The 25,797-nt window shown below is 41.6% G+C and overlaps 1 protein-coding gene, 1 long non-coding RNA gene and 1 pseudogene across 2 annotated transcripts; 2 read left to right on the forward strand and 1 right to left on the reverse strand.

The window, feature by feature from the left end:
- Positions 1-731: 731 nt before the first annotated feature.
- On the forward strand, positions 732-1,775 carry LOC144538181 (uncharacterized). Its single transcript, XR_013504100.1, has 2 exons — positions 732-804; positions 1,446-1,775. It is a non-coding gene; the product is annotated as an uncharacterized LOC144538181 (long non-coding RNA).
- Positions 1,776-3,122: 1,347 nt separating this feature from the next.
- Positions 3,123-12,027, reverse strand: LOC139917374 (uncharacterized; annotated as a pseudogene).
- Positions 12,028-12,636: 609 nt separating this feature from the next.
- Positions 12,637-25,505, forward strand: LOC139930076 (WD repeat-containing protein 88-like). The gene is made up of 11 exons (XM_078282303.1): positions 12,637-12,699; positions 13,850-13,960; positions 17,796-17,884; positions 19,281-19,344; positions 19,492-19,630; positions 19,953-20,082; positions 21,191-21,375; positions 21,813-21,895; positions 22,734-22,802; positions 23,538-23,636; positions 25,374-25,505. Exons 1-11 carry the CDS (start codon positions 12,637-12,639, stop codon positions 25,503-25,505), a joined length of 1,164 nt encoding a protein of 387 aa, XP_078138429.1.
- Positions 25,506-25,797: the final 292 nt, after the last annotated feature.

Below are 25,797 nucleotides of genomic sequence, written 5' to 3' on the forward strand. Positions count from 1 at the left end.
AAATCCACCATTTTACCCAAATCATGTTTTAGGTCTGGGGATCACCTTCCCCTTTTTCTCTGTCAGTGCTTCCTGGTTGACCGTGAGGCTCCTGTGCTCATATTTTCATTGGCTACACAGAATGTCAATCAGTGACACCAGTCAGAGGGAGACGACGTCACCGCCCAGCGCTGTTTTTGTTTTGTGTCGCTGAATTAAACTTCCTGTCAGGAGAAGAACAGTCAGCTGAGTTTGCCAGTTTCAGACTCTGCCTCAGTTTGTGCTAACATCATGTTACAGAGATGAAGCTTTACAGAAGCTGTTTACAGCAGTTAGATGTGTTAGCATGTTGCTAACAGGCTGCGGGAAAACCTTCTTCGCTCGATTCTGATTGGTCATCCCTTTCCTTTTGCTTTTGTGTGAAACAGGTCAGGATATTTAACAGGTTTCTCTCTGCGTATGAAACTTGGTAGAGGTTGCACTTGACCAAACTGTGTGTTGTTCCTCCGTTCAGCCACAGGAGGCGCCTCCTCCCTCTGCTCCCCCGCCAAGGAGGAGAAACCCAGCAGGAGGAGCAAGGAGAAGCACAAGGCCAAGAAGCAGCACAAACACAAGAAGGAGAAAAAGGTAGAGGAGAAAAGCCGAAGACGTTCTGTGTCAAATAAAACCTCCGGTCTGCTTCCTCCCCTCTGACTTCCTGTTATTTCTCCCCAGAAGAAGAAGCACAAGAAGCACAAACACAAAGGGAAGCAGCAGCTCGGAAGACGGCGAGGGAGACGAAGACGGCGAGGCCGGACAGGCGTCGACAGAGGAGCTGCTGAAAAGGTCAGAGGTCACGGAGGTCCTGGGTTATTATAACCGTCCAGCAGTCAGAACACACAGAGCAACAGCCTGGAAATCACTGAGAAATAATGTAGTGTCAGCTGTTAAAGAGCATCACAGTTCATTATGGAGGAATACATTCAGCATACATTATCTGAGTGAATTCAAAAGGTCAACAGTAGAATCAGCTTCAATTTCTGGATCACCAACTTTACAAGCAACCAACAGTAAAGAGGTCAAGGGTCAGAGGTCACAGCACCCTGACAATAGATGGAACAAATCTTTTCTGTCAGGTGAAAAAATGTCCAAATGTCCAAAATGTCAACTTTTCATGAACTAAGAAGCAGCTTTGTCTTTAGCAGATGAACGTGCAATTCTGAGTCTGTCCAGTTTGTTTTGAAAAGGTTTCAGAAACCCAAGGCTCGCAGGATTTTAGAGGAACATGTAATCCTTCAGTTGAAGATAAAACATGAAAATTACAGAAATTGGAGTTGCGAGCTTTCCATGTGACAACAGTGAAATATTCCTGTGACCCCAGAATGACCATGGATGGTAGAGAAGTGCAGAGGAAAGACATGAAGCCGGGCAGAAGAGACTTGTCAGGTCTGCTGCATCGTGTCTCACTGTCTGTCCTTTCCTTCCAGGCTGAAGAGCGTGCGATCGAAGCAGCTGTGGTGAAACAGGAGGTTCTGGGTCCTCTGTGAGGACGACCAGCGTGAAAACACTCTGTACACAAACTGCTGCTTTCATTTTAGATAACCGACTAGTTGTTGTTCTTTTTTAAAAATAAAATGTTTATCACATGGTGTTGGTGTGTTTGTTACTGCTGATAACTGCACAGTGGTTGATAAACACACAGACGAATCTAGTTAAATCTAATATATCTTGTTTCACATTCTTCAACAAATCTAGGAAAATATTTTTTTAATATACTGGTGACAAAAAAATGTATTAAAAATGAACTTTTACTTTTACTCCTTGTGGGTCTTTGAAGCAGCAGATGGTAACAGGATACAGCAAGAAAAATAGAATATAAATAAGAATAGAGCAAATGGGGTATTAAACATACACAGCTGTCTATTGTCCTTAATAAATATATTTAAATCAAAGATTTATATAACATGTACAGAATCAAACCAGAAAATCTTACTTCCAGGATGAGCGACACATGATCGACCAATCAGAGCTGGCTGAGAGATTTAGGACTTTTCTCTGATGCTGCAGTCAAGTCATGTTAACCAGTTTTATCATTTTTCACCTTTTTCATACTGCACACTTTCTCAAACTTTTTGGTATATATTCTCATAAAGTCCTGATACTTTTTTTTTTTTTTTTTCCTCGTGCCTCACTAAGTTCTACTGCTGCTATTTTAAATCACTTAATGCTGTAATCCAGACTTTTATCATACTTTAATTCATCCACAAAATACAAAAACGCTTCATTTCATGCACAAAATTGAATTTTTTGTCTTTTGATTTCCTGGATGAAAATGAAGACAATATTTTAATTTCATGTACGAAATGATCTTATATTAAATTAAATTGTGTAGATTTATGCAACTGTATTAACATGATCAAAGTTTTGTGGCATGAAATCTATTTAGTGAAACACGTGGAAAGCATTTTGTGGATGAAATGAAGGTAACGCTCGGTGCATCAAGGTTCAATCAGTGCTGCGGAAAGCTCGGCACACTGCAAGTGTTTGTCACATTTTCCATTGTATTGCAAGTGCTACATGTATATTATTAACACTAAAGTCATTGAATACTTCATTAAACTTGAAGGTAAAGTTTGGAACCATGGAACAAAAACTTATTCCAGCAACAAAATCAACAGCGCTCTCACATAGAGCTGCATGACCTGCCATTCATAAAAGTCATTATTTCTTTTACTTAGGGTTCAAGTCTGTTTATTTGTCTTATACACAGCATACACAGGGAAACAGAGCTATGAAATGCTTGTATGCCGGGTCCGCTCAGTATAAAAAGACTAGTATCGCTATTTCAGTGATTTTTTTTATACTTAGCTCTGTAGAGGAAAAATGAGACTGCAAAAGCTACTGAAGGAATGTAATTAAGTTAGTCCATCATGAATATGTCTAATTGAAACCTAAAGGAATATATATAAAACCATTTTTCAGAAGGTGACCATGCAGAGGTTGGATCATTCTCAGCTGCTGTCAGCTCAGTTTCAGATCTGGACTTCTGAAGCCTTCAGCCAACAGACAGCTGATCTGCATCCACAGCAATCTAACAACCTGATGTACAAAGGAAATACATCATGCTGCAAAACTGTGTGTTTGGAGTAGAAACAACAACCAAATCAGTGTCTGTATTTATTCATGAAATATGACAATATATTCAGGGGGGAAATGGAGACGCACTTGATGATATAACATGGACACACACTTCACCAAAAGCACAAAACGACAACAAAGTCTAAGATATTTAAAACATGACAGATTTCAATCATCGTGCTTTTACGCACACACTCATCTCACATTTCCTCATATACCGTTATTATTATATACAGTTATTAGTATTAAATAATAGTGAAATAACCAGTATGGATAAGATTTGTTTAATGTCAACTGTCGATACTTTTATGAACAAACTCATCTCCTCATTTATACAACTATGGAACAAGATATTGGTTGATTTTAGCAAAATTATAATCACATATGAAGTAAAAAAAAAAATGTTGACAATAAAAAGTATAAAATAAAATGTTTGAAACTGTGCTTGTTTGAAACCAGTACAATCAGACAATGTTAATTTTAACTTAAATTGTTGGAAACATGATAGATGTTTAGCTTGGTGTGACATTAATAAAATACCAAATAAAACAAAGGTTCATAGGAAAGATATTTTAACCTGTCAATCATCAACAACAGACTCTCAGGTGAACAACAATCATTTAATTCTGTCTGGTTAAATATCTCATTCATTTCATTTTCCAAATAAAATTTGGAATATCTGTTTTCTTGTACATGTGTGATATGAATGCAAACATTAATATTCTCATTTTTAAGGAATAGCTGTGTGCGTGTGGTCCTGTACAGAGTGAACTATCATGTCAGCAGCTGTGTTTGGTCAGCAGTGTGAGTGTTTCTCTCTCCCTCCTCTATCTGACAAGAGACACTGAGGAACCAAACGACCTAAACCTAAACCCAGGATAGAGTGGTTCAGTGAATGTGGAGTGGAAGGTGTGGATGTGGATCAGTGAGTCAGAGGAAACTCTGTAGAAGGACAGAGAGCCAGCAGGCCAGTCCAGATACACTGCTACTCTGTTAGAGGAGTAGGAGGGGATTCCTGTGGATACTACTCTGTTATTGTGCCAGACAAAGTAACGATCATCAGACCAGAACAGACTCCAGGACTTTTCATTCCCTCCAAGCCTGCAGTCATCACCCTCTCCTCTCCTACTGATTCCTCTGTAAGTCACTCCTATATGAACCCCTCCTTTCCTCTCGACCTCCCAGTAACAGCGACCAGTCAGACCATTTCTACACAGCAGCTGTTTCCAGTAGTCAAATCTCTCCGGGTGATCAGGATATGGCTGCTCCTCTTCCACCTCTGTCACCTTTCTGTTGCCTCTAGACAGGAAGAGCTTCCTGTTTGCTGTGTTTGGGTCCAGTGTGAGTTCACAGGCATCTGATGGAGAGAACAAGACACAATACAGAAACTATTTATTCTAATAGACCTGTTCATTATTTGTTGATTTATTAACAGCTTGACCTTTAATTTCTTAATAGTTTCATAATGACACATTATATCAGCCATCATCTTCATTCTCAGTAGGACTTGAATTAATAGATGTCACATGCTGCTGTGTAGACTTTACATGTAAGTAGTTGAATGTTTGCTGCTTTGATTTCATGAATGAAACTAAATACTTACACTTCCTCACACCTGGTTTCAACCTCTGGACTCCACCATGGTCCACACTGTGGGGGAAACAAAGTCAGACCGGCATATTCTCTTTGGTAATGGAAACATGGGCATTAAATAACCTTCCTGATGAATAATTTTCCGTACAGCATCACTCATATCCATCATTAAACATCAAACAATACTCCTCAGCTTCTCAGCATGACAGAGAAAATGTGTGCCAGCTCTCAGCCTTCTAGCAGATGTTGCCTCTCCAGACCTGAGAGAGTCCAGTCTCCAGTGTGGATCCTCCAGTCCAGCAGAGAGCAGCTTCACTCCTGAGTCTCCTGGATGATTGTAGCTCAGGTCCAGCTCTCTCAGATGGGAGGGGTTGGAGCTCAGAGCTGAGGCCAGAGAAGCACAGCCTGCCTCTGTGAGCAGACAGCCTGACAGCCTGCACACACACACACACACACACACACACACACACACACACACATACACACACACACACACACACACACACACACACACACACACACACACACACACAGAGAAAAGAAGCCACATGTTAGATTTCATTAGTATACTACTGTGAAATTAGCTGCGATAATTAAGTCAAATGCTAGCAAAACTGTAACTGCCTCAAATACAAACAGTTGACTAGATGATCTGCTTTGTGGTTTCATTTGCTCCAGTTTGAGAGTTCTCCACTCACTTTGTGACAGAATATCAGAAGTCCTTTCTGGTATTTTAGGTTTCAACAACTGAGGCAGCAAGGAGAGGAAAGAATGAAATGTCCTCATGGAAAATAATTCATAGAGGATAGGAAGTGTTGCTAAATGTTGGTATTACAACTGGTTTTAAAATTACATAAACAGAGAAAATCCTCCACAGGTTAGGAGTTTATTTGCTGATAGTAACTTGTATGTAAAGCAGGATTTAAATGGTCGTCTGTTGAACAGGTTGAGGAATACTGACCTGAGAGCTTCCAGTCTACAGTGTGGACTCTCCAGTCCAGCAGAGAGCAGCTTCACTCCTGAATCCTGCAGGTTGTTGTTACTCAGGTCCAGCTCTCTCAGACTAGAGGACTGGGAGCTGAGAACTGATGACAACTTCTTACAGCATTTCTCTGTGAGCTTGTTTTGATTCAACCTGACAAAATAGATAGATATTTTTCATTTATATTTTAGATAATTAGCTTTCCAGAGTCACTGTCAGTGAGCAGGAAGGGGTTCAGTGTCTTACTCAAGTACACTTGGACAGAGAACATTTGGTGTTTCAGAGATCAAACATATGATGCTCTAACCCTGTCCAGCCCTTTGATACAATTAAAGGAACAGAGTAGAAAAGAAGAGGAATACAACACAATACATTTTATCATACAGAGTTCATGCCGAACTAAACAATTTTGTTTGACAAATGGAGAAAAATTATGAACATGTCAAGAAACAGCATGCAATATTATAGTTACAACATATTGTTAGACAAAAGCATCATAACCTGATCTTACCTGAGAGTTTCCAGTCTACAGTGTGGACTCTCCAGTCCAGCAGAGAGCAGCTTCACTCCTGAATCCTGCAGGTCGTTGTTACTCAGGTCCAGCTCTCTCAGACTAGAGGACTGGGAGCTGAGAACTGAGGCCAGAGCTTCACAGCTTCTCTCTGACAGCTGACAGTAGCTCAGCCTCAATGGAGATGTACAGATATGAAAATGTTACTCGCTTTTATTTAATATAATTGATTTCTGTGTTTTTTAGACACTGCTATTATGGCTGTGTATGAAAAGCTGGATGAGAAGAACACTGACTTTGAATATTTATAAGTTTTCCTTAAATTGAACATTACTTAAGTAAAATGGCTCTTAAATCTCAATGTTAAACTTGCAGGCTCAACCTTTACAGGTTCAGGAACAGAGCTGGAAATAACACTCGCCCGCTCGCCAGCAGTGAGTATTTTTCATCTCAGCCGAGTCAGATACAAAGATCACTCAAACCCAGAAGACAAATGATAAATAAACATAAACCGTTATGGCTGCAACTTCGCAAGTTGGAGAATTGTTCAGCATTGGTGGATGTTTGCACTCTGCTGAGTGCCTTGTAGTTTATCTTGTTAACTTGAACATTACATCACTTATACTGATCTAGCATTAATAAAATATGATATATACAAAAGAACACAAACTTGTCATTTTGATGTTAAGTGTGTAACTTTAGAAAATTATCTGTCTCAATAAACTTGAATATTACATTATCTGTACTGGGCTAGAAATAATTTCTCCGGGCTTGTAGAAATTTCAGCCCACTAGTACCCAAAATCTCTAAGTTCCACCCCTGTTCAGGAATACTGACCTGAGAGTTTCCAGTCTACAGTGTGGACTCTCCAGTCCAGCAGAGAGCAGCTTCACTCCTGAATCCTGAAGGTCATTGTTACTCAGGTCCAGCTCTCTCAGACTAGAGGACTGGGAGCTGAGAACTGATGACAACTTCTTACAGCATTTCTCTGTGAGCTTGTTTTGATTCAACCTGACAAAATAGACAGAACATTTTCCTTTATATTTTAGATAATTATCTTTCCAGAGTGACTCTCTGTCAGTGAGCAGGAAGGAGTTCAGTGTCTTACTCAAGTACACTTGGACAGAGAACGTTTGGTGTTTCAGAGATCAAACGTGTGATGCTCTAACCCTGTCCAGCCCTTTAATACAATTAAAGGAACAGAGTAGAAAAGAAGAGGAATACAACACAATACATTTTATCATACAGAGTTCATGCCGAACTAAACAATTTTGTTTGACAAATGCAGAAAAATTATGAACATGTCAAGAAACAGCATGCAATATTATAGCTACAACCTATTGTTAGACAAAAGCATCATAACCTGATCTTACCTGAGAGTTTCCAGTCTACAGTGTGGACTCTCCAGTCCAGCAGAGAGCAGCTTCACTCCTGAATCCTGCAGGTCGTTGTTACTCAGGTCCAGCTCTCTCAGACTAGAGGACTGGGAGCTGAGAACTGAGGCCAGAGCTTCACAGCTTCTCTCTGACAGCTTACAGACACTCAGCCTGAAGAAACATTTAGTGATAAAGAGATACAACAAGATTGAAAATATATATTTTTTTCTCTTCTGTATAAATATTACATTTAATATATTGAATATATCCAGTTATGTATGCACCTACAGAGCTATATTGGAGGCTTTGACCACTGGCAACAGCCTCAGAAGAGCCTCCTCTGAAGCAGGTCAAACATGTCCAGCTCTTCTTCTGATGACAGTAAGATGAAGACCAGAGCCGACCACTGAGCAGGGGAGAGTCTGTCTGTGGAGAGACTTCCTGATCTCAGGTGTTGTTGGATCTCCTCCACTAGAGAACGGTCATTCAGCTCATTCAGACAGTGGAACAGATTGATGCTTCTCTCTGGAGAGGGATTCTCCCTGATCTTCTGCTTGATGTACTGGACTGTTTCCTGATTGGTCTGTGAGCCACTTCCTGTCTGTGTCAGCAGGTCTCGTAGGAGAGTCTGATTGGTCTGCAGTGAAAGGCCCAGGAGGAAGCGGAGTCCATTTGGACTCTGTAAGGCCTTGTCCACAGCACTCTGGTGGAGGTGTTTGATGTTAGATTTGTCTCTGAATAGTGTAGACCGCCAGGATGTTGATTGAGTTTCTGACAGTTTATTGACACCAGTGTTGATGAATGACAGAAAGACATAAACAGCAGCCAGAAACTCCTGAATGCTCAGATGGACAAAGCAGAACACCTTGTCCTGGTTCAGCCCACGCTCCTCTTTAAAGATCTGTGTGAACACTCCTGAGTACACTGAGGCTGCTCTGATATCAATGCCACACTCTGTCAGGTCAGCTTCATAGAAGATCAGGTTGCCTTTCTCCAGCTGCTCAAAAGCCAGTTTTCCCAGAGAGAGAATCATCTTCCTGCTCTCTGTATTCCAGAGTGAATCTGTCTCAGCTCTCCCATGATACTTGACGTTCCTCTGTATGGACTGAACCACCAGGAAGTGGATGTACACCTCAGTCAGGGTCTTGGGCATCTCTCCTCTCTTATTTATTCTCAACACATGGTCCAGAACTGTAGCAGTGATCCAGCAGAAGACTGGGATGTGGCACATGATGTGGAGGCTTTGTGAAGTCTTGATGTGGGAGATGATTCTTCTGGCCTGCTCCTCATCTCTGAATCTCTTCCTGAAGTACTCCTCCTTCTGTGGGTCAGTGAAGCCTCTCACCTCTGTCACCATGTCAACGCACTCAGGAGGGATCTGATTGGCTGCTGCAGGTCGTGTGGTTATCCAGAGGCGAGCAGAGGGAAGCAGTTTCCCCTTGATGAGGTTTGTCAGCAGCACGTCCACTGAGGTTGACTCTGTAACATCAGTCAGGATCTTGTTGTTCTGGAAGTCTAGAGGAAGTCGACACTCATCCAGACCGTCAAAGATGAACACAACCTGGAACTTGTCAAACCTGCAGATTCCTGCTTCTTTGGTCTCAATAAAGAAGTGATGAAGAAGTTCCACCAAGCTGTACTTTTTCCCTTTCAGCAGATTCAGCTCTCGGAAAGTGAATGGAAATGTGAACTGTATATCCTGGTTGGCTTTGTCTTCAGCCCAGTCCAGAGTGAACTTCTGTGTTAAGACTGTTTTCCCAATGCCAGCCACTCCCTTTGTCATCAATGTTCTGGTTGGTTTATCTCTTCCAGGTAAGGGTTTAAAGATGTCTTCACATTTGATTGGTGTTTCTGGTTTCCTGGATGCTGTTTCAATCTGTCTGACCTCATGTTCATCATTGACCTCTCCACTCCCTCCCTCTGTGATGTAGAGCTCTGTGTAGATCTGATTCAGAAGTGTTGGGTTTCCTGCTTTAGCAATCCCCTCAAACAAACACTGAAACTTCTCCTTCAGATTAGATTTGAGTTCACGTTGGCACACTGCAGCAGGAGTTCCTGAATGAACAAATAACGTCAATGAGTTGATGTTGTGGTAAATATGAGTGTAAACATTTCTCAGTGAATACATACTTTTCCCAACCCCATGGCATCTATTCTGCTCATCACTGGTGGACAAACAGGTCCTGACTGTGTGTGCAGCTGAATGTGAAAGGCAACTGTGGTGGTGTTTTTTTTAATGAACAATACTGTGTTCAGCATTTTAAGCCACATGAACAAATCAACAGTTTTAGCAGATGATTCATGTGGATTGTGCTCATTTACCTTCCAATCTGGAATGGAATAGATCTTTTTTGAGAAATGTCTATATTTACAGCAGAATAGTGAATGTAAACATCTCCCATTTTCCCACCATTTCCCCTCTCCATCATGTTAAACCTGTTAAAAGCCTCTTACTGCTCTGCAGAGAGTCAGCCAGCTCCTCCTGCTTCATTCTCCTCAGGCAGTGCAGTGTGATCTGCAGAAAAGCCTCTCTGCTGCTCCTCCTCTGCTCTTCCTCCTCACTGTCCACATCCTCCGCATCCTCCCTCTGTCTCTCTAAGCATTCTGGGTAATCTGGACTCAGGACCCTCTGGAACCTTTTCAGCTCGTTCTTCACAAAAGTGACAATGTTCTCCTCAAGCAGCTGGAACAGAATAATATTTGAATTAAACATCAGATCTATCTGGCATACACTGAAAGCATGAAGACTATTATGACCAGAGTGGTTGTTTTGCATTTCATTTGTAGCTGAGATAAAATGTGTTGTTGTACATTTACACACCATAAATATGGAGTTCAGGTCTGTTTGAAGCTCCTGGACAGACTGACCACTGGGAACCTCTGACCTCTCCTGGTGGACTCTAGAGAAAACATGATGTATTAGGGCATATAATGTCACACACACACACACACACACACACACACACACACACACACACACACACACACACACACACACGTGGTTAAAGGTGTTCTGTCATGATGGATCGTAGTAGAAACACAATGTGAACTCTACTGTAAACGCAGCTCTGATTATTGGATGTGATATTTTGGGAGAAGAAACTAAATCAACAGAGTATCATGACTTATTTCCTCTGTTCAGTAGAATCGAATAATAACTCATATGTTTTCAATTCTTACCTTTGCTCAGTAGAGTGCTGTCCATCTTTGAACAGAAGAGGAAGATCCATAGACCGGTCACTCTTCATGGACACACAGCTGGGAACAGGGGAGTCTGCTCTCTCCTGCTGGATCCTGCTCAGGTTTGATAAAACAGGGTGGTGGCAGTAAAAATGTTAGAGAAGCAGAGTTTTGACCAGCAGGTTGCCAGTTTGATTCCCAGTACCAACTTTGAAAATCACAGTGAATATGTAACTCTTTCTCCACCCTGTGCAACTACCGCCAATTAGACCTTGAGCAATGAACTCAACCCCCAGATTGTTCTGGTAGAGCTGCTCAGTGACCAACAGAAGAAGACTGTGGTTGTACTGAGCAGCTCTGGTATGAATATCTGTAACTGTATGCATGTGAAGCAGAGCAATGCTGCAAAAGAGCATGTATGCAAAGAAAAACACTTCCTGGATAAATACAGTAATGGTAAAAATAAGAATACAATGTTACATGTTTTAATGCTAATAACAACTTACTTTTTGTCTGATGAATGCTGTTCTTTAAAATCAAAAAATAAATCCTTGGACTCGTCACTCTTCATGGACACACAGCTGGGTACAGGGGAGTCTGGTCTCTCCTGCTGGACTGGGCTTCAACACAACAGAAAAAAGAGCTTTTACTCTGAATAATGATGGGTTAATGATTTCACTGCTAGGCTCTGAGATGGAGAACAGTCATGGACAGTTAGAGATCCTCATCTTACCTCTTAGCTTTGGTCTGGCTGTCATGTTCCCCAGACAGAGTGGTTTTACAGGGAGGGAGCCCCTCCTCTCGCTCCTCAGACAGACTCATAGTGGAGCGAACACCTTTACACAAACACACCCAACATGCTGTTAGATGGACTGATTCATTAGAATAAAGTTTCCTTTACAGGATATATTACTTAAAGTGCTGTGATCACTCTGTCAGTAACATGTCACATATACACTGAGTGTACAAACCTCAAACCTGCAGGCTGTGTCCTGATTAAACACGTTCAGAAAGCAACACGTCAAATTACTGCTACTACTTCTGCTCTTATTAGATGACTTCATTAACACTCAAACACTAATATGTTGGAAAACCGTTGGAAGTGCTGAGTTGTGTTTTGAACCTAAACTGCTGCATTTCAGACAGACGCACTTTCCTCTTTTTACAGGCTAAATAAGATAATCGCATGCGGTAATAGTATGATAAAAGATATGCTGAGTCTTTAAAATATAATACAGTGTAAACTGTCACATAAAATGTTGCTTACAATACCTTTTGTCGTCAAATAATCTGCGTCCGAAAAGTGAAAGTGAAAGTAACAGCTTCAACGAGAGAGAGAGAGAGAGAGAGAGAGAGAGAGAGAGAGAGAGAGAGAGAGAGAGAGAGAGAGAGAGAGAGAGAGAGAGAGAGAGAGGATCTGAAACTTTGCCTTCGTATTAGAAGACAATTACTCTGGTATCTGTTTCTGGACAAAGTCATTCTGAGGCAGCTAAGCAAGGAAGAGGAGGACATTACAATCTGAGATCACAAAACTATATTTCATATCATGTTCCAAATATAAGAACTGAATTTGGAAAACATGCAACTTTTCTTGACCAGGGCCCACTTGAAAAAGAGATGCAAATCTCAACGTGACTACCGGTACTCTGCTTAAATAAAGGATACATAAAATCATGTGCATGTAAACTAGAATTTAAATGGTCAATGTCGAAAATAATTGGAGTTATCATGTGTTATGTTATGTTATATTTTTGGTTATTTCCCACAGCACCTGAACGCAGCATCACACACCTTTCAGACTGTTGCTATGGTAACTGTCAGCATCGGCTGCTAACAGCAGAGAGCTAAGCTAAGCTAAGCTAGCTTCTTCAACACGAACTTTCTACAAGTCTGGAAAAATGGCTTTAAAAAACATCGACCCTTTATCACTGGATGATCCCACAGAGGGAGGAGAGGAGGAGGAAGAGGAGGAGGAGAAGAAAGAGGAGGAGCAGGACCAAAAGGAGGAGGAAGGAGTATGGGAGCGTGAGTCTCAGGTAAAAGTAACATTAGCAGTTAGCTAGCGGAGAAACGGAACTCCTCCAACTCTGTCTGGCAGAAAGATTCAAACGTGGAAATAACCAGCAGAACCAGGTAGTTAAACACCGCTAAATGTCTGTCTGTGGCGCCCATTCTAAACATGTTAGTTACATTGGCAAGCAGGGGAGAAAAGACTACAAAACATTCAAACAGAAGTGCTGTTACTTTGCTGACATTTCACTTTAGTACTGGAGTAAAAATAAAAAGCAAAAGGTAGCTTAGCTCATTTAAAACGTACTAGTATGACCTTTCCCAAACCAGGTTCTGTTAATTGAAACAACAACAACAACAACAACAAAATTAATTAACAAAGTAGCTAAAGTATGAATCAACACAATTAATTAAACATTACAACCGGACAGTTTCTGATGCAGTGCTTATGGAGAAGCTGCACAATATCAAACATCATAAGGAGGCAAAAACAAATGTCACATGATGAAGAAATATCTATCAGACAACACACACACACATATAAATGCAGAGTGATTTGTGTCTGTAACCCACCATTTGAAGCAGTGTAAACTGGTTTGTAATATTTATTTGTCGATAAATGCTTTTCACTTTTCATTAATACATAAGCTTATTGCATCTAGCATTTGTGGATTCCTTGGTGATTACAGGCTAGAACAATCTCAAAATAATCCACACAAATAGGCTGTGAATACAATTAAGCTATGCAGATGGACATGTTTGTGTGAAAATATTGAAACATACTGTATTTTTAGAAATTTTATTGTTTATGTACAAATGAAAATTGAAAAGCTTTTGTTCACAAATGTTTTTACATATTTGCAAATCAGTTTACACTTCAGGCATTTAGCAGACTCTCCTTTCCAGAGTGACTTGCAACAGTAAAATAAGAACATTCCTCAAGCATGAACAGGGTGCCATGAAAACTGAAAGTGCCACAACAAGAAAAGTGAAGTAAAAGCATCGCTCCTGTCAGCAGTTATGTTAAGTTGACGTTGTTTCACACGGCGGGTCACAGATACGGATCCTCTGTGTTTGTTTGTGCCTGTTTTGCCTCTGCAGGTCCCAGTGAAGGTGCTGAGAGCTCACAGCGCCGGCCTCACCGCCGCACACCTCTGCTTCCACGACAGCCGCATCCTCAGCAGCTCCTCCGACTCCACCGCCGTCCTCTGGGTAAACTCCTCCTCCACAAGTGATGTCACTTCCCCTGCTGCTGTTATAAACTAGGCCGCGAGTCTAGGCTGAAACCTGATTGGATGTGAGAGGAGAGGGGTTTGCTGTGATTTATAATTTACACACCCTGCTGCTCCTCCCACCTCCTCCCAGTCTCCTCCCAGTCTCCTCCAACCTCTTCTCTCCTCCTCCCACCATCTCCTGTCTCCTCCACCCTCGCCTCCTCCCTCCTCCTCATTCCTCCTCCCACCTCCTCTTTCTCCTCCATCCATGCCTCCTCCCTCGTCCTCATTCCTCCTCCTACCTCTTCCTGTCTCCTCCATCCTCGCCTCCTCCCTGCTCCTCGTTCCTCCTCCCACCTCCTCTTGTCTCCTCCATCCCTGCCTCCTCCCACCTCCTTCTGTCTCTTTTCCTTTCTCCCAGGCTCCTCCAACCTCCTCTCTCCTCCTCCCACCATCTACTATCTCCTCCTCCCTTCTCCTCCCTCCTCTTCATTCCTCCTCCCACCTCCTCCTGTCTCCTCCATCCTGGCCTCCTCCCAGTCCCCCAGGCTCCTCTCACTTCCTCCAACCTCCTCCCACCTCCTCTATCCCTCCATCTTCCCAGTCTCCTCTCACCTCTTCCACTCCTTCCTCTCCTCAGTCACCCCGGCTCCTCTGACCTTCTCCCACCTCCTCCTATCTCCTCGCGTCTCCTCCCATTTCATCCTCCCACCTCCTCCCAGTCTATCTGGCCTATCTCTGATCCTCATGTTCATTGATCAATAGGAATGGGACGAAAAATGTGACAATACGTATCGTGGGGCAGAAAAATGTGTAGCGTGTAGAGTCGAAATTATCAAATCTAGAATTTAGTAAAGGTATGAAAATATGAAACTTTGATAAAGATATCAATTTACACTCGTAAGGGGCACCACCTTCGTAGATGAAGGACCTTTACTTATACTAATCAGTCATCAGTCTAAAGATTGTGAAATCTTTTCAATACAGGGATTACTTTACTCTGCAAGTAAGGAAACACATAACAACTTCTCTGTAATAAATGGGAATATTTATTTAACTATACAAGCATAACAAATTCAATGAGATAAGCAATATAAGGTACGTATATTGATCACCAGAATGAAGCACGGAAACTATAGACTAAAAATAGACATGAAATGCAATGAAACAAATTAAGAATGAAAGGGAAATGATAATGAAATATGGGAATAAGAATTGGCAGCAGTAAATGGAGGTATGTATGGATCAATCAACCAGAGAAACGAGGCGGAAAGCTACGGGGCAACTAGACTATAAAAGCCTAACTTTTCTTGATCTATTTAAGTAATTTGAATCTAAACTTTTGCATCAACTCTCAGCAGTAAAGACGTGGATAATCATCACTTTGTTCAGTTGAGAAGTCCTGCCGGTCGGGTTGTCTGGTCCCGCTGAGCTCGGAGAGACGGACTCGGCGTGGCCAGTTACCTGGCAACGGCAGACACTGGTGGAACAGCTGGTCTCTGATGTGTTATCGTCACGTCGAGGCAAGCAGCGCTACTGGCTTTTCACAGCTGTAGACAACAGGCCTCTCTGGATGTGGAACACTGCGGCGATGTTGAACCAGTGTTTGACTGCTGGTCTTGGAAGAGTTGACGTTTCTAGCTCTGCTAACTGTTATAAAACTAAATGATCTCGTTCCTAAATAGCTTCGAAAATGATCTTCGCTTGGCCGAGCGTTGATAACTTCTTAACTATTAGACGCGAGGTTCAGACTTCATGTACACGATTCTTAAGTTCATCTGGAGAAGACGTCTCTAACTCCAGGTTCAAACTCTAAGTTTCAGCTAAAGTCGAATTGTAGCTAAATTGTTGATCTTGGCTTCAGCAGGTTTCTTGGCGAGGGCGGAATGTTGAACTCTCTGAAAACCCAGATAAGAACATTTTATAGCTCTTTGAATTCTCAGGCGTGGTTTGCCATGCAAATCACGCTTCGCGCTCTTTTTCTGTTTACTAATTAATTTCTTTGTTTGAGAAGATTTCAAGGGAGGGGGGAAAGGAATGCAAGAGGAATCATTCCTCTAGTCTATTTTATTTTGTTATCTATTACTAAGTGATCTTAATAAAGATTCCTTTTAAAATAATATGTCGGTATTTTACATCTCCACCAATTACTGTTGTCAATTGATCGAAATAATAAAAACCTGTTAACTTACATTCAAACTTATATAGCTAGCACATCAATATAAGGACATCAAATAAACCTTCCTGGTACAATCTGTGGCTATAAAGTCTCCATCAAGTTAACTCATATATGTGACTTGTGTCTCTAACTGCGTGATCAATATGAGAAAAATAATTTAATCATTTAAGACATTTGGACGCACTGACATTTTATACTGACATGTCGTTGCTATAAATGACCACAAGGTGGCAGTGTAGGACCATGAAAATAGGAGAGTGTCTCTGGACGAATATCTGATACACTTCAATCATTTAACACATCATGGTCTATGCATGTAACTTTAGCTATTGAACATCTTCAACATATATATGGGCCTAAGTATGGATGTGTGATTGTATAGTTCACTAGTATTCCTGAGTTCTTGAGTCCTTCTCCTCCTGATGGCTGAAAGATAAAGGTCGTTAATTGTGGAATGTGTGATGGCGTTTCAAACCTCTTCGCCGGGTTGGTATCCTGTCGTTAATTTCCTGAGCTGTCCTGTGGAGACATCTCTGGCTGGCATAGACTCAACTCCTTGAGCCATGGACTGTGTCCATTCGACACCTTATGGCCACTTGTTGTGATAGGCCATTTGGTGTTGATTCAAGAAAGCAACAGAAAGGTTGTGGGCTTTCTGCAAATGTCTCCCTGGTATCGCTACAAATGAATCACGATATTATCTAAATTTTATTCTGCTGTAGTAATCACAAATGAGACGCTTGACCATCACAATTTCACAAGCTCTCCATCCAAATTATATTATTTGTGCTTTGACATTTTTGTGTGACATTTTTAAATTGTTGTTTACATTCTAGCAGCCAATGCCATCGCTAGGAAAAATTGTGGCTCAGAAATAAACAGAATTCTGCACAGTCAGACTTTGTTGTCACTGAACCTTTATTTATTACATCGTATCGTGAGATAAGCATGCCATCGCTTCCCTATTGATCAACCCCTCTGATTGGCCCATGGAGCAGTGAGGAGGCTTTTTATTGGAGGTTGTACTGCAGGTGCTGCGGTTGGGAGGCGGGGGTGTAGTGTGGTGGGTGGGTGGGTAGGGGATGTCGCCATTGTGGGTGCATTCGTCTAAGGGCGCCTGGTATCCTCCCAGTCACATGACGAGTGACACAGCCTACTTCTCTGTTCTAAGAATTCACACGTAACTTACATCACAAATATATCTACATGGCTTTATTATAGGTCTTGGGAGAAAAACATCAAGAGAAAAGGAAATGTACATGCACTTTGAATGTTTTTTTTAAATGCATTTGGTCATCGAAGTGTTTACTGGTCAGACTTTTTTTTGTCAAACTTTACAGTTTCCCCTCCATTTTAGCCTGACATGAATCTTTATGATGTAAATTCATGGTGTAAATCATATTAAGAGGTATCAAGCTGAGGGTAAAGGGTAAAAAAGCATAAATTGATGTTTTACTGACTGTTTTATGTTCAGATTGGTGGTTGTTTGACTTATAATAACCATTGACTGGCGGTCATAGTTTAACCACTTTAACTTTCCAGCACATCACTGCTCTGAACTCAGCTTTCACGAACACACCCATGGTAATGTTGTTAATAGCTGCGATGCTGACAAGGAGCTGAAGTACGTCATGTTGACCTTTGACCTCTCCAGGACGCCGAGCGCTGCGTCCCGCTGAGGGTGTTTGATGGAGGTCATGGAGCTGCCATCAGTGAATGTGCTGTGATCCCAGACAGGAACAGGTGAGTTTAGAAAAATCACCCAGAGCGGCTTCCAAAAGTCACCAGCCACTTTCACTGTTTCACAGCCAGACATGCCGTCACCACCCTCCCACCAGCCCAGCCACAGTTTACTAAGGAGGAAAATGACTGAGTGGAGGTTTATTAAGGAGATGTCAAACCAACTAAAGAAACGGGATAGAGCTGCTCGAAGAAAAATACAACTATTAATAGTATTTCAATCAAGGAAGACACAAAAGGTGATGCACAAAAGACAGATGTTTATAATATATAAGACAAGAGCTTTGGTGTTGACCGCGCCGCAGGAAATAATTTATAGGAGATAAAACCCTGTAAATAAATGCTATTCCGAAGATTCCCCCTGGGGAGCCATGGATGGGAAACAAACACTGAAATGACAGCAAGGAGACGTAACAGGTAGGCAAGGTATCACCCGCCAAGCAAGATCATTGGCTGACAGAAAGCCTGAGAGATAACCACAGGTGTTCACTGGATGACAGTAACTGTGAGCCAGAGACCCGGTGTGCGAAGAGAGAGCGAGAAAGTGAAAGGGATTGTCTTCCTGCCTGAACTTCTTGCACTAAGAGCTTCATTAGTAATACTGTATGTACTGTATGTGTGGCTGTGGGTGGCTCACTCTTATTTATTTTTTTATAAAATCACTATTAATTGGGCCTGTTTCTATACTCAAGTGAATGCCTCTTGTAGTTGAGCGTTTCTTCCAGTTTGATTCAGTTTTAACAGAAACCTGTTAAAACCTCAATTGTTGGATTTCCAAAATGCCTGGGCAGCAAGGAGACATTCCTCCTCTTCCTCATCCCTGAAACACTGACTTCTTACAGATACAGATACAGTGGGTCTAGACATCAGGATCACAGCCCACATACTGAGTTACCTCCCCTTCTTCTGTCCGTGTCTCTGTGTCTCCTCTCCTTCATCACTGAAGGTTTCAGCATCCTTAATGAATTTAAAGATGGGAATTGCAAGTTTTGATAAAATGTCAGTATCACAGAACTTGCTAACACTCTACATGAAGTGCGTAGATGCATTACAAGCAGATTATAAATCCATTAGAAGCAGAGATAAACTTTCTTACAATATAGTCGTCAGACAAACATCAGAAAATTACGTTCAATTTAACATCATATCATTTACTATATAGTTGCAACCCCCTAATTTCTTTGCACATACTAGTGCTGATTATCATGCTCTGATTCTGAAAGATGTTTTCTGATGACCAGGAAGCCGATTTCTTCTCTTCCACCCAGCTGATGGAAACACAACTAATTCACTTTTTTATTTTTGTGACATTTCAAAAGTTCACTTAAAATTTGCTTGACAGAACAAGTGAGTAGAATAGGAGTCAGTGTTGAATAGATTCTCTCTCTCTCTCCCTCAGGATGGTTACAGTCTCTTGGGATAAGAAGATGATTGCGTGGGACCTGGAGACAGGACAGACCCTGGTAACTCCTCTCCTCCTCCTCTCCTCTCCTCCTCTCATCCTCACCTGCCACCAAGCAGACATAACTCCTTTTCAGCTGTGTAGTGTTTGTAAGTGTTTCTATGTGTGTGTGTAGCTTATATGTGTGTGTGTGTGTGTGTGTGTGCAGTGGACGTCCAGCCTGGCCGGCCTGCTGACCTCCTGCAGCGTGTCGTGTGACGGGCGGCTGGTAGTTTGTGCAGCAGATCTGCAGAGCGGCGTGTACGTCAGCGACGCAGCCAGCGGCCAGACGCTCCACCACGTCTCCGGTAAACCAGCAGCTCCGCCCCACACTGCACAAGCTGGATTTAGCTGCTTTATTTTAGCTATACACCTCAAAAATGTTTTATAAAGACCATATCTATGTGAAATTGCTAAAGAAGATTAAAATATGGGACCTTTAACTAAATATTCAATTTTATTTAAGAGTATTTCAAATGGTTTAGATCATTTCCAGGTCTTGAAAAGTTTGGGAATTTGACAAAAATCCTGGAAAAGTCTGTGAAAATCATGTTCAGTCTTGCTGCCTTATGTCTGTGTACAGTATTATTATTATTACTGTCTTTAAGGTGGGTTTGTTTTCTATCCCAGATCTTCACCGGTCCACCGTCACGCGGTGCAGGTTTGACCCCCAGAGCCAGCGTATAGCCACAGTGTCTGCAGACAGGACCATCAAACTGTGGGACCTGGTGGCCCAAAAAACTACCGTGTCCATCAACAGGTGAGGAACGGACAGAAGATCACAGACTGATCCGCACCAAACAGCATCACCTGCACAGGATAATTGATTGACAGCATAACATTTAAGTAATAATCCAAGTATTATATAAATAAATGTCAGTTCTGTTCCTCTCTATCTGACTGCTCTAACACAACAGCAACTCAACCTATATCCAGTTCATAAAGCTTCTCCTCTGTCTGTTCTAAACAGCCGGTGTCTGGTTGCTCTTTCCTGGGAAAAATCCTCTGCCGCACAGGAAGTGATGCGTTTTATGTTTCCAGTTTGTTTGGAATAAACAGAAGAAGAAGAAGAACTGGGTAGTTAGCATGAGCAGTGATAGCCACCATGGATGAACAGACAGAGAAAAGAGAAACTCAAACTGCATCAACAGCAAATCCAAGCTCTGCCCACACTGTTTGATTGACAGGTGATCTGTGGGAAGAGCAGAGCAGAAACACCACAGTGAGGCTGAGGGACAAAGATGGAGACTAAATAAAAACGAGGATCTGTAGGATTACCACCTTAAAACAAATTGTAGCACTCTTTAAAGGACAGTAATGAGTTGGATGCTTGACTAAATGAAAACAACCTTTACAGACTGAATGAAATGGATGGCAATTTGGAATAAACAATACAAATACAAGTGAAGTTAAATGAAGGCAGGGATGGGTCTGGTACTAACCTATATCACTAACCTTTCAACCCCATGTGAGCCAGAACCAGCTTCCTATTGGCTGTTCCAAAGTTCCAACAACAGGTGATTGGTTCTTTTCCATCAAGGCTTCTAGACTTTGGATCAGGCTGCTAAATCTGTATCATCTTTAAAATCACCTTTTATATACTTGTGTAATGATGTTTTATCATTGTTTTTGACCTACTTTACTTACTTTACTTTTATGTTTCTTGCCTTGATTTTAGATTTCTTATGTTGCTTTCATTGTGTTTGCTGGGAATTTCAACTGTTTTTTATTTGTGGTTTTCTTTTACTCCTTGGGTTGATGCTTAGCCCCGCCTCTCTAGGTGTAGTTAAATAAATACTACATAAATATTATTGATAATTTCTTCTTCTCTGTCTTTCTATGTTGCTGTTTTCCTGTCTTACTCTCAGTAACCATAGCAACGTCGTCTCCAACTGCTGCTTCACCAACAATGGCCACTTCCTGTCCACGGCATCATGGGATAAAACCCTGCAGCTTTGGGATCTGCAGACGGGGGCGTTCTGGTCCCGCGGCGGGGCGTCGCTCCGGACAGGACACGACGGAAGTGTCAGCTCCTGCAGCTTCTCTGCTGACGGTGAGACCCAAGAGCAAGGCACCGGCACTGCCGGGGTCGAGGGTTCAGTTCCCAGACTAAACCTGTTCACTCTCACGGTGCTGAGGAGCTTCATGCTGCGTTCACGTCGCATCGGAATAAGTGGAACATCGGGATTATATTTCGTTGCAACGTGTTTAACTCAATGGAACGCCCACATCCCAAAAAAAATCTACCAAAAATGAACTGCAGCAGACATTTTTGTGAGTAGACTTGATTGTATTACTATGAATATCACTTAGATTTTTGATTTTTATTATCTTGGATTGCCACCATGGGTGGATGGGTGGTGTTTGCTGCCTGTGTTGACACACTTCACACTTTCTCCACCTGAAAGATTCAGATTCAGCGAATTTAGACTTTCCTGCACTCCTTCATGTTGTTCATCTGATGAAATGCATCCTGTTATGTTTCCTCAGCAAATCTCCTGGTGTCCAGCTCCTATGACAGGACTGTTGCAGTCTGGGACATGTCCACCCTGTGCCATACTCTCATCCTGAAGGTGACTCACCACGGCCTGCTGGGCCCCTCTGCTCTGTCTGACCTCATGCTGTGTGCTGAACTCATCGTAGGAGGAGCTTGGATCCAAAACGAGCTATTCATTTAAAACTCCATGAAAAATCCATAAAACATCATTCTTTCAAAATGATCGCTGACATGAAAGTAAAATTTGCGAAATGGATGGGCGCTGCACTCTCTCTGTTAAAAGAAATATTTATTTTAACTAGAGACGAAAGAAACATTACATTTTGGCCTTCATCGGGACATTCGCTGAAGCTGATTTTATATGCTAAATACTAAAATAGTAAATACTAAAAACATGACATTTCGTCCTATGAAGGCCAAAATGTCATGTTTCTTTCTCCTCTAGTTAAAGGAAAATCCAGCCTAGAACACTTTAAAATCAGCTATTGGTGATGTACTTTGCGTTTCTGTGTCCATTTAGTAGTTTGGTCTATTTTGCTGAAAATGTTTCAGGATGTAAAACATCAGCGGTAAACGTCAGGTTTTGGTGTCAGTCCCTCAGAATCAAAGAGCGAGGGCTTCTTTCTAGAGCCGCCATTTTGCACCAAGAGACGTTCAACAATCATACAGGGAGAAATCCATCGTAGAAGAGGAGAGAGACCAATTTCTCCACCACAGGAGCAGGAGAGAGACACAAAGTTTTTTAGGATGGATTTATGGATCTATAATTTTGATCTGCTGAGAGACAAATTTCAAGAAGCAATTTTTTCTCAAAATGGATATATGTAGGGTTATTTTGGAATGAGAGCCATCATATAATCTGTTTATGATTTTGGATGCTCGGCTCATATTCTGCTTCTCTGACTTTGTCATAGGGCCACAGTGATTGGGTGACAGACGTGTCAATCAGCGCTGACAAGAAGTGGGTGGCCTCCGCCTCCAAGGTACCAGTCCACTCTGCCCAGACTCCCAGCACTGGGAGTGTTAGAGAAGTTACACACACGATTCCCAGTGAGCCAGTGTCCAGCTCTGATCAGATGGATATGATGCACTTTGATTACATATTTATGATTGATGAATACTACACTGGGATTCCATACCAGTATGCATTAATGTTTTATTACTGTCATTATTATTATAAGAAGTAGCAGTAATAGAGGTTTAGTGTCCCATGATGGTCTAAGTGCTGTTAAAGAGACTTTTCCATCCTGACATGGTTAAGTTCAGGAGGAAACACTGAATACTTTTTAAGCCATTTTTTTTTATTTTTCTGGCATAAAAATTGTCAAACTTAGATAAGATACTGAGTATTGGTGGAAAATATCAGCTGTTGGCAGCTTCAGCCCAAAAAATATCAGTTTCAGTCGAACCCTAGTTACAAATATGATTCCCAACATCCCAACCCGACTCCCACCTCTGGGAATGTTGTCCAGTGGTTACAAGCATAATTTCCAGTGTCCCAGTATCCCCACCTGCAGAAACACAACACAGTAACAACATGCTGAGCTGCCATTAAGTTTCACAAGTTATGATCCAGGAAAAGGACGCTATTCAGCACAGTGAGCCATAAGCCTACATTCACTACTCACATGATGGATGAAACTGGTCACATTGTTGGTGATGATGATGATGATGATGATGATGAGGATGATGAAGAGAGTGAAGTTCTCTCTCTGCAGGATGGCACTCTCAGGTTATGGAACATAGAGAACTTGGAGGAAACCCCTGAGGTGATCGAGAAGAGGAGGAGTCACGGAACGGGAATTCACATCGTCATGGTCGGAGTGTGAAATTCCTTCATATCGCTGAAAATCTCTTTATGCTTTGTCTGGTTTGTCATTTATGATCCTGCTTACATAATCAGTTATTTGTGCATCATGTGTTTATATCATTGGGTACTGATGGTGAATCTGACCCTTGACCTCTTTACTGTTGGTTGCTTGTGTTGGTGATCTGGGAAAGTTTATTCTACTGTTGCTCTGTCTGTAGCACGAGATAGAGTGATGTAGTGGAGAGTAAACTCACCTTAACTGACTTTACCCTCCTTTTAAAGCTGATGTGAATCTTTATGACATCAAGTCACAGTACACATCAGAGTTAATAGTATTTAACTGATCTACTGACCTACTGGAGGTCATGGTTTTATTCACCATCAGATCACTGCCTGAATTAGAGCATCAGCTAACTACGGAGCCCCTGGAGTGACATGCTGCTTTTTTTTTTTTTTTTTATGTGTTTCTGGTGCATACGAGAAACTATCTGGTGCACAAGAGAAATCATTTCTGGTTGTTTTGCAATAGGCCAGTGGTTTTATTTGTGCATGTCAGGTCCCTTATTTCTCTGCTATTTCAGTGTTTAAACTTTAGGGATGATAATACATCAGTTGGTAGTCATGTTTTCAAATTCCATTTTTTTTTTTTTTCAATTGTGCATCACAGTCTTCATCAGCTAAGCCTTTTAATAGGAATAAGTAGCATTTGTTGAAATGTTTTGTTTTGTTTTTTTATTTAAAGAAGGGTAAGAAGATAGGTTAGTTCAAGAGGGAATCCTCCGCTTCCTCAACAGCACTTACTGTAGGACCTACGGAAGCGTAATGCATTCACTTGAGAAAAAAAAATTTGCCGTTTTTCTGAATTAACGAGATAATTATCTCAGAAAAACAAAGCAGATTTTTTTTTAATTTTTTTTAAATGCTCTGTTTTTCTGAATTAACGAGATAATCTCAGAAAAACAGCAGAATTTTTTTTTTTTTTTTAAATGCTGTTTTTCTGAATGAACAAGATAATTATCTTGTTCATTCAGAAAAACAGAACAGACTTTTTTTTTTTCCATGAAAACTTTTCTCAGAATTCTGAGATAATTATCTCGTTAATTCAGAAAAACAGGGCAAATTTTTTTTTCTCAAGTGAATGCATTACGCTTCCGTGGAATGGCTCCCCAAGCTCACAGCAGCATCTCATATCAGTTGACAATGCAGTGAGGAAATAGTCTTTTTAATGCACTGGTCACTTTACCCCAGATCTTTATTATACCTCTAAGGTCATCTGCCACTTGGACACAACTCTTGTGCTTTTCATGCTTTAAGTCTTACATCTATGGATGTATGCACCTTTCTAATTATGAGGCGGGGTGGGGTTTTTGTCATGTATTTTATCATGTGCCTTATGTGCTTTTGTCATGTTTGTATGTTATATTATGCTTGTGGTCCCAGTTGTTAATGTTCTGTTATGAGCACACTGAGACAAATTCCTTACAAATAAGGTTGTATGGCAATAAAGTATTGAATCTTGAATCTTGAATCTTGAAATTGCAGTGTTCCGAAGAAGGCGAACAAATCTTCCTCCGCTGCCATTCTGGATAAGATTCCCACATATGCACATGCTTGGGCGGGTCACACCAGAAATTCTCATCTGCACCAGAAGCGCATAAAAAACAAACGCACCATGTCACTTCAGGGGCTCCGTAGCTAACTGACTACAGTACAGCTAGAAACTAAAACCTGTGTCTGGTTTCAGTGTGAAGAGTGTGGAAAGCCGTTCTCTGTGTCCAGGCTGGAGACTTCAGAGCTGCTGACCAAGTGTGTTTTCTGTCGGCTGAAATCACCGACCAGATACCGACCGCAGCCGCCTCCTCTCATGTCCCTGTGACGCCCCCCTGCCCCCCGCTCTGCTCTGCTCTGCTCCTTATGCTCTCATCTCCCTACCACTGAACAGACGTGGTGGGTCTCGCTGCCTTGAAGAGCTGCTAACCCTAAAAGAATTTCATCAGTCTGGTGTCAGTGGAGAGTTTTAGTGTCCCATGATGCTCTAAATGCTGTTTCAGAGGCTTTTCCACCCTGACAGGAAGAACATTCTGGGGGAAACACTGAATACTTGTCATTTTTGGGAATTGTGTGGCATGAAAATGGTCAAATTTAATGACATTTAAAGACAATATCGG

Source organism: Centroberyx gerrardi, unplaced genomic scaffold, assembly GCF_048128805.1.
Source record: "Centroberyx gerrardi isolate f3 unplaced genomic scaffold, fCenGer3.hap1.cur.20231027 Scaffold_49, whole genome shotgun sequence".
In the NCBI taxonomy this organism is placed as follows: domain Eukaryota; kingdom Metazoa; phylum Chordata; class Actinopteri; order Beryciformes; family Berycidae; genus Centroberyx; species Centroberyx gerrardi.